Source organism: Bombyx mandarina, chromosome 08 (genome assembly GCF_030267445.1).
Source record: "Bombyx mandarina strain Sakado chromosome 08, ASM3026744v2".
Taxonomy (NCBI): domain Eukaryota; kingdom Metazoa; phylum Arthropoda; class Insecta; order Lepidoptera; family Bombycidae; genus Bombyx; species Bombyx mandarina.
The window spans coordinates 3,428,508-3,444,789 of record NC_143215.1 but is presented as its reverse complement, the minus strand read 5'-3'; the positions used below and the strand labels follow the sequence as shown (position 1 = coordinate 3,444,789).

The window sequence follows — 16,282 nt, the reverse complement described above, 5'->3', positions numbered from 1 at the left end:
AAAAACTACAAGTCTGTCGGTTCAAGATCTGGTGAGTACGGTCGCCACTAGACAACCAAACAGTGACCAAAACCTGTTTGGGGGTGAATTTGTCGTATGAGGCATTGCCTAGGTGCTGAACCAGTGTCTAACAAACATGATGACGCTTAAAAAGAATCAATTTGTCATCACAAGTGACGTAGCGGTCCAAAATCCCTTCGATACTGTCTGTAAAGCAACGCGAGACATACATTAACGGGTTTTTTAGTGCTGGCGATCGTTCAGTTTATGCTGCTCTTTACCTAGCCAGTTTTTTATATCTTGCCAATTTGACCCAAATGTACCAATATTGTTTTGATGCTAACGTTGAAAGATGCAGTAGATTGAGTATCATCAGCATCAACTATCACCTTTAATTCGTCGTAGTTGACTTTAGTTTTCAGACGACCACGGTATTCATTTTTTCAATCGTAAGGTCCATGTCGGAAGCCAATAACGAGTCTTACCTTCTTTTGTAGTGTTCACTCCGTACACGTCATTAATGTTGTGAGCTGTTTGTTGCTAGGTTGCTACTGCAGCCGAACCCGTATTCCATAATTATTGATATTTTTATCGTGTCCATATTGAGCCTATCCACTTAGGTTTCCAATACGTCCTCCTACCAGTTTGAAACTAAGCGAATTAATGAATTTTCTTTTTTGGAACGAATTACCTTATGGGACGATGCGGAGGGGTACCCTAACCGGGAAATAACGTCCGTAACGTAAGATTTTTATTAGTAATGCACACAGTGTACGACTTAACTTTGTAATAACGTACAAAAAATAACATATATATTTTTTTATCATTCATTGACCATGATCTCAGAGCGATCGTTTGCGCAATATACTAACTCTTATGCAAACAACCCTGAATGAAGTGTACCACAATAAGTTCGCACGTTACCACATGATCGTGGGTTGTTGCGAAACCTCCAGTTCTATTTTCTTTAGACCTCGAATAGAACTTAAAATTAATATTTTTATAATATGGAACTTCGTTCCGATCCAGCGTCCCACGACACCGCACATGTTTTTTTTTTATTTATTTATTTATTTCCTCCTCCTCCTCGAGTCGTGCTCCTCATGTCTGAGGGTCGTGACCACCATCACCCATGAGCTTCAATCTTAGGATCTTTTTCCACTTTCCCCTGTCCACGGCGTCATGCAGCGCGCTGTACACTGTACTGTCCAAAGCGGCGCGGATCTGATCGGACCAACGAGTATGGCTGCGGCCTCTAGATCTGTTGCCTTCAACTTTTCCTGTGATCATAAGTTTTTCCAGGTTATCGCCGTCTTTCCTCGCAATGTGACCAAAATATTCGAGGATCCGCTTCAGACATACAGTAGACAGTCTGATTTTGATGCCCAGTTGCTTCAATATCGACACGTTAGTCCGGAAGGCTGTCCACGGAATTCTTAGCAGGCGTCTCCAACACCACATTTCGAAAGCATCGATGCGCATTCGGTCTGCTGCTTTCAACGTCCATGTCTCAGCTCCATACAAGAAGATAGAGAAAACAAGAGTCCGCACCAGTCTGGTTTTAGTTTTCAGGCCTATCCCTCTATTCTTCCAGATCTTCTGTAGCTGAGACATCGCACTTTTAGCCATTCCGATACGTCGGCGCACGTCAGTTTCACATGAGCCTTTGTTGCTGATGCAGGACCCGAGATACACGAATTCGTCTACAACCTCTAATCCAAGCGCCCCACTCAATCTTAGAACATTTGCACGATCCACCATCATTAATTTCGTTTTTGATCTATTTATGGAGAGGCCTAGGCTGTTGCTGATACGTTCCATTTTGCTGAAGAAAAGAGACATTTCAGATTCGTCTGCAGCTAGCAGGGTCGTGTCATCGGCATATCGGAGATTTGTAATATGAGCTCCACCAATGCGCACACCTCCCGACCAATCTTCACAAGTCTGCCGCATGATGTATTCTCCATATGCATTAAAAAGTATAGGTGACAGTATGCAACCCTGCCGGACACCTTTTCCAAAACAGAACGGTTGGGACACAGCTTCATCGATTCTGACAACTCCCTGACTGTAGATATACAGGCTCTGTACCAGCACTATCAGATGATTGGGTACACCAAGAACATTCAGTACCTTCCATAAGGAACTCCAGTTGACACAATCAAAAGCCTTGCTGTAGTCGATGAAACACATGATGAATGGAACGTTGTATTCGCGACCCTTCTCGATTAGCTGCCTCACGTTAAGAATTTGCTCACGCGTGCCTCTTCCCTTCACAAAACCGGCTTGTTCTTGCGGAATCTGTTGGTCCAGGTAGTAACGAATCCGGTTGTTCAGTATGTAAAGTAAGATCTTGCTGGCGTGGGAGATGAGTGCAAGCGTGCGGCAGTTATCACATTGCTTCGTTGAGCCTTTTTTGTGCAAGGGAAGGATAATCGACCTAGTCCAGTCACTAGGCCACACACCATCCGCCCACACTTTGTTGCAGATGGAGTGCAGAGCAGTAATTCCGTTATCACCTAGCACCTTTAGAATTTCCGCTGATATCAAGTCAGGGCCAGGTGCTTTCCCATTTTTCAGCGAGCGCAAAGCAGCCACAATCTCAGCTCGAAGAATATTCGGCTCTCTATCCACACAATCGATGGCGGGTACATTACTTGAAGTAATAGATGATGGGTTTTTGTATAGATCCTGACAATAGGAACGCCACCTCTCGGAAATTTCGTCTAACCGATTCAAAAGGCGCCCGTCATCATTCTCAATCACCCAGGACTTAGGCTTAAACTTCTTTGTAAGCTGGCGGATTTTCTTGAAGAGATCAGCAGTTTGGTATTTGTGGGAGTGGTTTTCTATCTCTCGACATATTCCATTAATGTAATTGTTTTTATCTTCTTTGCAACACACGTCAATGTACTTACAGAGATCACTGTATTCACCTCTCACCTCTGGGTCCTGCATACCCTTGACCCTAAGATTCCTTCTCTGTTCTGCGAGAGCCCAAGTGCGGTCTGAAATCCATGCAGACTTTTTTGGCACGGGTTGTTGAGGTTTGCGGATTTCATCCAAGGTTGTATTAACTAGCTCTTTGAGGTTAGTCCAAAGGGCGTCTGCCGAAGGGTATTGGACAGTAATTATGTCGGATAACTTCTCTTCAAGAGACAGCCGGAATGCAATACTCTCCGAAGGACTCAGCTGCGGGACTCTTTTGGTACGTGCTCTTGGTGATTTTAAACGTAAAGCAAAATTTGCTACAAGCCAATTATGGTCAGAACCACAGTCAGCTCCGGGAAACGTCTTCACGTTGCTTATTGAAGACCTCCAGCGAGAATTGATTAAGATATAGTCAATTTGATTCCTGTATCTATCTTCTGGAGACACCCACGTGTATAGACGTCTAGCATGGTGTTGAAAGCAAGTATTCATTATCGTTAGCTTTTTACTTGTGCAGAAGTCAATAAACCTTTCGCCGCGATCGTTCCTTACGCCTAGTCCATATCTACCAACCACTTCTCTTAAATGTTCGTCAAACTTCGTGGTGCCCACTTTAGCATTCCAGTCTCCAAGAATCATGATCATCTCCCGACTTGGAATTGCATCTAACACGTCGTCGAGTTTGTTGTATAGGAGATCAATTTCTATCTCAGATCCTGTAGCGGTACTTGTTGGGGCATAAACCTGAACAATATTGAGTATACAAGGCTTTGTGTTTAACTTCATGGTGAGAATCCGTTCGGAGACTGGATTATATCCAAGAACGAACTTATTTAAGGAGGGTGGAACTACAATTATTTATTTATTTACACGATGCTATTTGGTTCCTGGTAGAAGTCAAACGTCAATGCCTCTCTGAAAAATTAGTACGAGTTTCAGAATTTGAACTCACTCAATACGAGTATACTGAACGTCTCAACCATTAGGCGACGGATGTTTCGAAATTAATTTTCCAAGCGCAGACAGATGTACGACAGGATGGAATTAATAACCGCGATTATTAACCCATATAACCTTTTAACTGGCCACAAACGTCTCGATTCCTAACGATTGTGATAGCTATAACAATATAAAATTATTATAATCCTTCGATCATTTACATTCTGTATTAAGGTTCTGAATATAATAGGTTGGGGAAAAAGTTTCTTCGCATTTTTTAAGAAAATTCACAACATTTTTTAATATTGTTTATTTATATTTAACTAAAGTATGTAGGTACTATTTTGTTCGATAACTTTTTGTCATCTTGTAGGTAGGGAGGGACATGATCCCATTGCTATAGAAATTTTGGGGCATCTGATCAAAATACCGCGACAATTGGTTTTGGCAGTCCTCTCGTGATACCTGATATTATGTTTTCGGGTTAAAGATATTCTTTATTCTCAAAAGAATTACATAGATTCACTTAAATGAGAACATTAAAATAGTTACAATTACTTCAGATCGTGCAGTACATGACAATAATTTACAGTACCAACATGCGACGCTATGCTATAAACAATTCATTTAACAAAAACTATAAAGATTATTATTTTCTTAAAATGTATAAACAGGGTAGATTACCACAGCAGATCGCCTCGACCAGCCGGCCGGCCGCTCGGTGGCGGGTAGATATTGGCGCCACAAGGAGCTAGTTCGCATGGATGTGGCATTAGTTAAATGTTTGCAGGTTGTTAATTTCGTTGTTTTTTCATTTCATTGTTTATTATATTTCTTTCCTGTTTATATTTAGGTATAAATATGAAGTTATTGTTAAATAAATGAAATTAAATTAATGGAATTGGTTAATTACTTTAAATTGAATTTAGTATTTTTAGTTATTAACGTAGGCTTAAGTAACAATACTATCACTTCCATTAATGTAACTGTCTGAAATAAATGGATATTATTATTATTAACAAATTTATCTTAGAAACTATATTATGGGAACATTTTTTCTTATATAATCATTACATTTATTTTTAAATACATTCAATGACTTGATATTTTTTAAATCTAAAGGCAGCATATTATACAGTTTGACACCCTCAGATGATATATTTCGTTGTCCATAGTTAGTTCTAGATCTGGTAGTGATTAAGTTTTCGGCATTTCGATTACGATAGTTTTGAAGTTCCTTTTTTTTAGTAAACGTCAATTTAGAATGTATCTCCTTGTGTTTGTTTTTGTATAGTATGATACCTTAAAAAATGATGTTCTAGATAGATGGTTTCAATACTAGGAAGATATCTTTTTTATTACCTTTACCTATGAAGTCCAAATGTGAAATGTATGTTTCACGGCAGAAACAAACAGTGCGGTTGGTACCTATATGCGTGTTACACTCTAGATGTCACCACAGAAATCCATGTGTGTTTAATTTGATTAACGACACCAAGCATGTATTCCAAACAACTTTGCTACTAATTATTCACTAGTTACGGCCTGTTAGCTGTTAGTTGACGCGTGCACGCTACAAAATATAATTCCGCACGGATTGGAAATAAAAAAATTATGGGCATTTATGAAGATGGTCGGTCATTTTGGTATAAGAAGTTTTTTTATTGTCCTGATAAGCAGACGAGCATAAGGCCAAACCTGATGGTGAGTGGTTATCGTCGCTCATGATCATCAGCAATGCCAGGGGCAGAGCCAAGCAGCTGCCTACCGTTAAATACTCTCCACAAGCCTCGTTTGGATGTCATAGCGCTCGGGAAATATCGTAGAGGGGAACTCATTCCAAAGCCGGATGGTACGTGGCAAAAATTATCTCTGGAAATGCACTGTGGATGAACGCAGTGGTTCTAGATAGTATAGATGAATTATATTGCAGCGGCGGGATGTGCAATGATAAAAACGAGATGATGGAATCACCTTTGTTGTTTAGTGGCACAGCCAAGCCAAACCGCTGCGAAGAATAGATTTGGCATAAAAACAAAAAAAACACGCTTAAATAGCAAGTCCAAATAAAAAATTATTTTTTTGTATTCCAATATTCTAGCCAGGACATTAGGCGGAAGCAATAGAATTATTGTACTGTCTCGCAAGACGCCCTACCACCAATCATAGATAGATCTATGGAAGAAAGATAATCTCGTAGCCTCAAAGCACAGTCGAAACTCTGCAAATTTCACTCCTGAATAAATTTTTACATTCGTCTGTAATTCGATAACAACTTAATTAACAGCAACAGGTGAGCAGTGAACGCATTCACTTATGAAATATAAAAATTAAAGAAAATCTCAATAAAGAAACTCTCAAAGTATCTTATAAATAACTTGTCCAGAATGTTCTCGTAACGAAGTTCAATGTAACCTCACAATGCGATTCAATTTAAAATGCATCTAAAAGAGTCTTCGTTTTGTTATACTATTATAAAAAATATTTATTAAAAGTTTATTTTACGCGATTACCGAAACTAAATATTTGTATTAAATTTAAAAAAGATATTAACACCTCAGAATGTGGTTTGAGTCGGCAAGGGCGTTAGGTCCTCGCCACCGACATAATGTTGCACAGAAGCGAATGATTAATCATTTTAATTGATTGATCGTGTAACGCTAAAAATAAAATTCTTGTGAACACTGAACACATGAAGCTTACATTTGTATCTCGATTCGCCGAAGCTGACGAGAATAATTGAAATCGAAATCCAAACATTGAAGTATTTTTATAGAGTTCATGAGATTAACTTCGAATTATTGAATAGTCGTCAAATCACTTTAACCGTTCGCTATTTTTTTTTGGTCTTTTATTTTAATGTTAGGCACTGACTGTTTCTACGTAGTTGCGCATACGCAACACATTAGTTACTAATTAATCTAACGGTTAGAATAAATTATCAATTTAATTCACTAGAGTCTACGTCAATAAAACTTACACACTGTTCATTGGATAACTTTTTGTTGTTGTTACGAAAAGTAAAAATATCAACCTTGTGTTTTCCCGGGAATTTTATAAGTTGACAACACTTTTTTCAATCAAACACAAGATAACAACGTTCTTAATCTTACTAATAAAGAGATAAGATAAGCCATTAAGAACAAAGACCTTTTATATCATTGTCAAGTAAATTGCATCTGTGATGCATTATTGTATGGATTCATTGTATCTTCAATTTGCCGTTAAAGTTTCCTGTTACGATGCTATTGAAAATAACGTGATAATTTGTTATCGTTTCAATAAAGGTCTGAAGAAAACAACAATATTCTAGTACTACAAGCTAGGAGTCCTTGTCATAGGGCAATGCTCTAGACTTAACCTTTGCAGAAAAGTACACAGATATATGAGATTATCTTATCAATATGTCTCTTCTAGGTATTTGTAAAATTTATTACAGGCGTTACTATTAGTTGGGAGAATTATCTAGGTAGGTATATAAATCTAAATGTTTTTTATCCAAGTAAAACTTAATTAGTGATTTCAGATAATCGTCATGACTTTACTACGTAGGAAGCTCGGGTGCCTGCTCTCGAGTCACTAGAACTTTGAAAACAGGTACGGTTAGCGAAAAAACAGAATAATAAAATTTTATTTTAATGTGATCCAATCTTGCTTATAAAGATCGATAGCACAAATGTACCTAGAGAAAGACACAAGACAAGAAAAGTGCTGGCCCACAAATACAAATTAATGAGTTTCACTGGTGGTAGGACCTCTTGGGAGTCCGCACGGGTAGGTACCACCACCCCGCCTATTTCCGCCGTGAAGCAGTAATGCGTTTCGGTTCGAAGGGTGGGGTAGCCGTCGTAACTATACTGAGACCTTAGAACTTATATCTCGAGGTGGGTGGCGCATTTACGTTGTAGATGTCTATGGGCTCCAGTAACCACTTAACACCAGGTGGGCTGTGAGCTCGTCCACCCATCTAAGCAATAAAAAAAAAATAAAAAAATATTTTAATGTGATCCAATCTTGCTTATAAAGATCGATAGCACAAATGTACCTAGAGAAAGACACAAGACAAGAAAAGTGCTGGCCCACAAATACAAATTAATGAATTACAAACCAGATCTTCTCAGTAGATCGCGATTTCGATCCGGTGGTAGAATCACTGCTCTTATTAGGGCCAGTGTTAGAAAACTCTCTCACGTTGAGTCCGTGAGCTTGCCTTCTGGTCCGTGAGTACTTGGCATAGCCCCTTACCCACTACCCAGGTATAGACAGGAAAAACAAAAAAATATCTAACATGTATTCACCAAAATTCAAATGAATTCAATAATGTATTCTTTTTTCTATTTAAGTTAAATCTGCGTGGATTTTATCCAGTTGTGTGAACCTAATAAATAAATAGAACGCTTAAACACGGTAAAAATGGCCGCTTAAGCATTACTTTTGTCTCAAAACTCCCATCCACATTTGTAGCTTGTTGTGATGAATCTTTTTTTATGATTGAGGGCTTACCGGTGGCCCGGAGGCCTTTCCAGTTTCACCAGGACAGCTGGGCGAGCAACGGCTCAGCCAGGAGAGGTGGGATTTGCTAACATTGAAGTACAGGCTATGCGACTGGACTCTTATCTCTTTGAAAAGGCAAACTTTGAGGCCTTCTCTGTGTACGACATTTACTTTCTTTTTTAACATGGTATTTTACTGCACAATAAAGAATTAATTTAAAAGTGTGTACCAATTAAGAACTTAGTGCTTCGCTGCTCACATAATTTAAGTGAGTAATTTAGTTGTACATGTTTCCGAACTTAATGGTGCCATCGTTACTCCAAGTCGAAAACGTTTAAGCTCGATTCAAATCACACTGGAATCTGTATTGAGGCAATCAAAACATTATTATTGCGTTTTAAAAGCCTTTTTTACGATTCAGTGCTCGTATGTATCGACTGTATTACAATCGTTTCGATGTTGTTTGATCAAGAATACTCAAAGAAGATTTTATTAATGAAAAAAATCTTGTCTTTATTAAGACTACTTTTACGATTATTATGATTAATTATATTATGTACGACGTTTCAAATAATTTACAATTCTCTTAGTCGCGGACGACGTCAATAATGAAACCCGAAATTAAAAAGCTTTTACTTTTTGAATTTGAATTATGTCTACGACTCACAGAAATCCAAGAAAATTTTATAATTCTTGTGTCTATAAGTAGAACGAAATCCTTTTAAAGTCGAAGCTACTTTTTTTCTGAAATGTTCCGATTTACAATTCGATGACACCGATAAATAAATATTGACACACAGATGGTTAATCAATTGCTTGGGATGAAATATAATTAGTTTATACCGGTTATACCGTGGCGATTATCCGCAGTCCGTTTCCAGGCATGAGATACCTTAAAAGTTAGTGCCCTTCAAGAATTTTCCAGGTTTCTGCTGCCTACCGACTGAGAGGGCTGGCGGTCGTGGCGCCGACGACCGCCGGTCCGGCGTCCCGAAGGGGGGGGGGGGGTAAATGGAGAGATGTGCTCCGCACTAAACGCTTCACTTTCCCCCCACTGCCTTTTCATGAGTTCTGTCTCATGCGAGGTTTTTTTTTATTGCCCTTGTAGGCAGACGAGCATACGGCCCACCTGATGGTGAGTGGTTACCGTCGCCCATGGGCTTCAGCAATGCCAGGGGCAGAGCCAAGCCGCTGCCTACCGGTTTGGACGTTGGTTGTTGGGCGACAGGAGGTTTTAGTTGGTTCGACTCCGACATGCCCCGCCCGCCATCCGCAGCGGAGGGCGGAAGTCCGGCGATTTCCTCATGACAAAAAAAAAAGGTTTCTGCTGCACAGCGCATTTCTGATGACGCAGAAACGCGATCTAGGGAATATTAAACTACATGCATACGCGCTCGCTCGTTCGTAACAATATAATAAATAATACACTCTCAAATAATTCGTCGTAAATATAAATATTAGTTTAGACGTGAATCCACTTCGACACAGACGTACATACCGTCCTACGTAGAAGAGATTGCTTATATTGCTACACTGCTAGTGTGTGTACAGCTTTATTTGCGAGAACCGAATGATTCACACGATTTTTAGTACACTCGTGTTCATTGAAAATCTTGTTTGTGTATCCGATATTATATTTTTTCGTACTTGATTGGGAATTAAAGAGGTCATATTTAGTTAAAAAAAAAAACAAATTTGTCTGATGTTTATTCGGTTGATATTATTATTAATTTTGCTAAAATTTTCAGTGCTCATAATTTAATTGATTATGAAAAAAGATGTAGAGTTTTTTTTATTGTTTAGATGGGTGGACGAGCTCACAACCCACCTGATGTTAAGAGGTTACTGGAGCCAATAGACGTCTATAACGTAAATGCGCCACCCACCTTGAGATATAAGTTCTAAGATCTCAGTATAGTTATAACGGCTGCCCCACCCTTCAAACCGAAAGGCATTACTGCTTCACGGCAGAAATAGGGTGGTAGTACCTACCCGCCCGGACTCATAAGGTCCTATCATCAGTAAAAAGACGTCTTTTTGGAAATAAATATATGACTAATGAAGAAATGTTCTGTTTTTTAAAAGTTGTATTACGAAATAGATTTTAATAGATAGATATACGATTTGGTGAAAAAACGATTTTGCAATGCTAATCATTTATTTAGAACGTAATAATGACCGTCCTAATGATCATTACTGAATGAAACAAGAATGGTAGAAAAATCGGAATCTAAAACACGGTACTAAGTAGAGGAGCAATAAGTGCTCGAGAGCTTAAAGCTCCTAAAGAGGTCGTGATATCTCGAGGCGGAATTGAGGCGGTCCGCTACGTATACGAGCTTTCGTTCGTTTCAAAAGCTTTCGAACGTTAACATCAACAAAAATATTTGTTATAGTCAAATATATTTTAAGAATACTAATGTTATGGTAAAGTGGCTTCGATGTTAACGTCCAGAATGTTAAATATTTAAAATGTTTATTTCGTCAATTAACGTGGAAATCGGCTACGTTCGCATTATAATACTAAAATAATCTATATATTAATACTTGAAGCAAAAACTTTGTACCCTTTTTTACGAAAATTGCGCCGACGAAAGAGTATGAAATTTTCCACACTTGTAGAGAATATAGAGAAGGAGTGCAGAATGCTGATAATTTTTTTTAAATTATGCCTAAAAGATACATTAAATCAATAAATAAAAACATTACGCACACTACCATGTATTTGACAGAGCACACATATATAAATACCTACCCTCCGTTTATTGTCAAACTTTTGTTATTGTCTAAAGTCTGTGGTCAAATTGAGAATAGATGAATATTGTTTGGCGAAATCTGTGATTATAGAAGTATAATAGTCTTTGAAAATAGAACCATAATAATGTTCAAACTTATAATTCCAGTTACTTATAGTCAAATTTCGACTACTGCCGGACCACTAGTACTTATAAATGAACATAAAAGCGGCCTCGTCTAACAGTATCACTCTCTTTGGTGACGATTCGAGTGACTAAAACCAATGAAATAAATAAATATTGAATTAACCTAATGCACAACACACATGTGTGTAAAACGCGACAAAATTGAGCACACGTCTTTCATTTCGGAAGTAAATATTAAACGGCGCAATTAAATACAAAACGACGAAACAAGGACGCGCTTTTCATCAGTCACGTCTAATTAACATAAACACAAAGGAAATGAATGAAATTATAAACATTTCTTTCTGTTTTGAAACGAAAATACCTTTTTGTCGACGAAAATATAGTTCTGTTGGAATCTGGCCAATTTTTTTTTTTTTATTGCCTTTGTAGGCAGACTAGCGTACGGCCCACCTGATGGTAAGTGGTTACCGTCGCCCATGGACTTCAGCAATACCAGGAGCAGAGCCAAGCCGCTGCCTACTGCTTAATACTCTCCACAAGCCTCGTTTGAAGAAGGACATGTCATAGCGTTCGGGAAACACCGTGGGGGGGGAGCTCATTCCATAGCCGGATGGTACGTGGCAAAAAAGACCTCTGGAAACGTACTGTGGATGACCGCAGTGGCTCCAGGTAGTATAGATGAACTCTACTCCGGTGGCGGGCGGTGCGATGGTACAATATAACTAAATTCTTTAATACGAAGTGCAATAGGGAAAAGCCGATTCATGCGAATGTTTTTTTTTTAATTCTACCTATTTCTTCCGTGAAGCAGCAATGCGTTTCGGTTTGAAGGGCATGGTAGCCGTTGTAACTATACTGAGGCCTTAGAACTATATATATTTCAAGGTAAGTGGCGCATTTACGTTGTAGATGTCTATGGGCTCCACCTCTACCCGATGATATGTAGGCGAAGTAAAATGTCCCTTAGAAATAAGGTGACACTACAAAACTTGCATACGCCCCGTCATGACCTATGCAAGTGTAGTGTTCGCTCACGCGGCCCGCATACACTTAAAATCATTCCAAATCATTCAATCCCGTTTTTGCAGGATAGCCGTCGGAGCCCCGTGGTTCGTCAGGAACCTCGACCTCCATGACGACCTGGACTTAGAGTCCATCAGTAAGTATCTTCAGTCGGCGTCCATGCGCCACTTCGATAAAGCGGCACGACACGAGAACCCTCTCATCGTGGCCGCCGCTAACTACATTCCCGATCCTGCGGACCGAATGGAAAGCAGTCGACGTCGCCCAAAACACGTCATCTCGGATCCTCCCGATCCACTAACGGTGCTTTTAGGTACTTCAAGCACCGGTCACCGTTCTCGTCGAACCCGTCGCTTGCGACGAAGGGCTCGACGAGTAAATTAACTCTCAGACACAGCCCACTGAGTTTCTCGCCGGATCTTCTCAGTGGGTCGCGTTTCCGATCCGGTGGTAGATTCTGCGAAGCACGGCTCTTGCTAGGGTTCGTGTTAGCAACATCGCCAGGTTGAGCCCCGTGAGCTCACCTACTAAAGTTAGGGTTACGCTGACATAGCCTCTCAAGGCTATCAGCTTAGGTAGGAAAAAAAAAAAAAAAAAAAAAAAGGGCTCCAGTGACCACTTTAACACCAGGTGCCCACCTGTGAGCTCGTCCACCCATATAAGCAACAAAAAAAAATTTGATTTTGTTTCAATTTTGCATTCATAAAACATATTATTTCTCAAAATCTATAGTATGCTTACATACAATCGCAATACCGAACTGGTGTATGCAAACAAGTGTATATCTATATTGTTTTATTTATTCAATGATCCTCCTACTTCAATTCGATATTCTATATCTATGTCACGGTTAAAACAAGAGAGCGTTCGCACTAGACGTTGCAGCGGCAATTTTTTTTTATCAAAACTAAATTTAACAGCATTAAAGAAAATCTTTTTTTTCTTTTTTTTATTGCCCTTGTATGCAGACGAGCATACGGCCCACCTTATGGTGAGTGGTTACCGTTGCCCATGGACTTCAGCAATGCCAGGGGCAGAGCCAAGCCGCTGCCTACCGCAAAGTACCTGTCCAAGCGCTGTACTTGAAAATTTTGGCTTGTTAATTTGTATAGTGAGATTTTCAAGTTAAAGTTTGTATTAACTGAGGTATATTTTAAACTGGCAGCTGTTAGAAGACAGACAATACTTAAAGGTATAATGTGCGAAATGCAATATTGACCCTCTCATTAAACCCAGTCACTCGGCGGATCGAAATCTAGTAAAACAAACAAACGTGTTTTGCAGTAATAACCACCCTCGCTATTTCCGCCGTGAAGCAGTAATGCGTTTCGGTTTCAAAGGTGGGGCAGCCGCTGTAACTATACTTGAGACCTAAGAACTTATATCTCAAGGTAGGTGACGCATTTATGTTGTAGATGTATATGGGCTCAAGTAACCACTTAACACCAGGTGGGCTGTAGTTCGTCCACTAATCTAAGCAATAAAAAAAATTAGTAAGCACTATCAACGGAAAAGACGTGACGAATAATTAATACATGTTTAAAATATCGTGTGGCGTTTTAAAAAACGCGCGTTAAAATCGCCCGTGCGAATGAAATCAATACACATACATACAATGTTAAAAAAAACTGGTAGGTATTAATTTTGCAGGTTTATCCGTAACTGTATCAAGGTTGTGTGAAGGGTTCGGTTTACCTACATTTAGAGGTTTCGTGCCCTTGGACCGCATATGCCGATAGCTCGGGTAAAATATTATTTAATATTTATTTGAAATGGAACACATTAATTTGTAAGTTAGTTTACATTAATTGGCAGACTGTAATATTATTAGCTCCTAATTGTAACGTTCATAAAATTCGCTAATAACTTAAATTAATTGAGCTTGCTATGGGCTCACATGTGTAAGATATGATATGTCTTCTTTTTCTCCACCACCACCACAGTAACTTTACGATATCTCGTAATCAGGTCTTCTTCTTTGTCTCCACCTTATCCCACTAGGCGGGGTCGGCACAGCTAATTTTTCTCTTCCATTCTCTTCTATTAGCCATCATCTCAACACTCACTCCTCTCTCTTTCATATCATCATTCACGCACTCCATCCATGTATTCTTCGGTCGACCTCTTCCCCCTCTAGATATGAGATGTAGGTAACTTAAATCCAAGATGGACGTGAACATATCACCTTGATTCGTGCCACTTTGACGTTGTAAGTTTGAAAGGCGCACATAAAATATAATTCAAATACATTCAATATTTTAGACGCAGGGTCGGATATTCGATTTCATGATTTCCTGCTACGCATGCATGATATTTCGCCCAGGTCACTGACCTATTTCTAAGAAAATGCGATAGTGAATTGCCGTTCTGTATAATTTGTTTAAAAATGAGATTACACCGTTTTTATTGTATTACGTATGTTACAAAAATTATGTATTTGATAAAATTTATATTTTTTATAAAAAATTCAGTTAAGTTTGCATTTAATTAATCCTTAACTTGTATCTTAGTGATACTCAACCCTTTTTTTACGATTTCAAAATTAGACGGCAGTAAGTTTAAATTGTTTTCTTATCTATAAAGTAAACAAATGTGTAAAATAGTTTACGATAATAATTTTGATTATACAATTTGGCAATACAATTTAAGAATTTCGGCGTAGACTGATTGAGACTATTATCGCAACATTTTTTAGATGAGTAGTACGTTATACCTTAGTATAAAAAATTGATATATTTTTGGGTGAAATTTAGTCGTGAAACGCGATCATGCGTATCAGCAATACTCGTTTTGTGGAGGAAATTAAAAGTCACACGTCACATTCTCGTCGACGTTGTAAAGGCACGTAGGAGATGCGCACATCAACGCTGTGACGATAACTTTCAATCCAACAGAAATGTATAAAGAAGTTTGTGGAAAATAATGTCAATGAATAAGAAATTGTTTGAAATGATCCCCTCATCTTCTTTTTATCATCGCACCTCCCGCCATCGGAACAGAGTTCATCCATATTATCTGGAACGGCTGCGGCCATCGACAGTGCGTTTCCAGAGGTATTTTTTGCCATGTACCATCCGGCTATGGAATGAGCTCCCACGGTGTTTCCCGAGCGCTATGACATGTCCTTCTTCAAAAGAGGCTTGTGGGGAGTATTAAGCGGTAGGCAGCGGCTTGGCTCTGCCCCTGGCATTGCTGAAGTCCATGGGCGACGGTAACCACTCACCATCTGGTGGGCCGTATGCTCGTCTGCCTACAAGGACAATAAAAAAAAGGAACTCTTTAATTTGTAACAGAAGCTCCAACATTAATTACCCGAATAACGGATATACTGTCTTTTAAATCGGGCCTCGTGATTGCAGGATAGCGGTAGTAACCGTTAAGGCTTACAGATGACTCACAAATCCGATTATTGCCTTTATAGGATATCACTATACACGAGAAGATCTTCCTCTGAACGGTTTTTTTTTCTTGGTAGCAATCAGAAGTCACCGTAGCCTAAAGGATAACACGCCCGGTGCGTTCGTATCAGCGATGCGACTGTGCCAGTGTTCGAATCCCGCAGACAGATGCCAATTTTTCTGCTAAAATACGTACTTAACAAATTTTCACGAATGACTTCCGCGGTTAAGGAATAACATCGTGTAATAAAAATCAAACCCGCAAACATTATAATTTGCGTAACTACTGGTGGTAGGTCACCGTGTATACCCGCACGGGTAGGTACCACCACCCTGTCCATTTCTGCCGTGAAGCAGTAACGCGTTTCAGTTAATAAGGTGGGGCAGCAGTTATACTTCAAAAATTGAGACTTAGATATCATGTCTGAAGATGGGCGGCTACATAAAAGTTGTTGATGTCCATGGGCTTCCACACATCGTAGCATTAAAAAAATAAAATAAAAAACTTGGTCGGTTCAAATGTTATGGAAACTTATTTGCAAAAAATCTTAAAAAAGTTTTTTAACGTGATATATGTACGTCTTGCAAGACTTCTTATCTTCTGAAAACAAT

General features: G+C 39.1%; 2 protein-coding genes across 7 annotated transcripts in view; one reads left to right on the top strand and one right to left on the bottom strand.

Annotated features, from left to right (window-relative positions):
- Ypel (Yippee-like) overlaps positions 1–16,282 on the top strand; it is a 174,021-nt gene that overhangs the window by 57,916 nt on the left and 99,823 nt on the right. The window lies entirely within an intron of this gene.
- The window catches only part of LOC149502440 (uncharacterized), an 84,737-nt gene continuing 69,529 nt past the window's right edge, over positions 1,075–16,282 (bottom strand). The window contains exon 3 of the mRNA XM_089729364.1: positions 1,075–3,780. Coding sequence (XP_089585490.1) covers positions 1,102–3,780 — 2,679 coding nt within the window. The 3' untranslated portion in view covers positions 1,075–1,101. The remainder of the gene's footprint in view (positions 3,781–16,282) is intronic.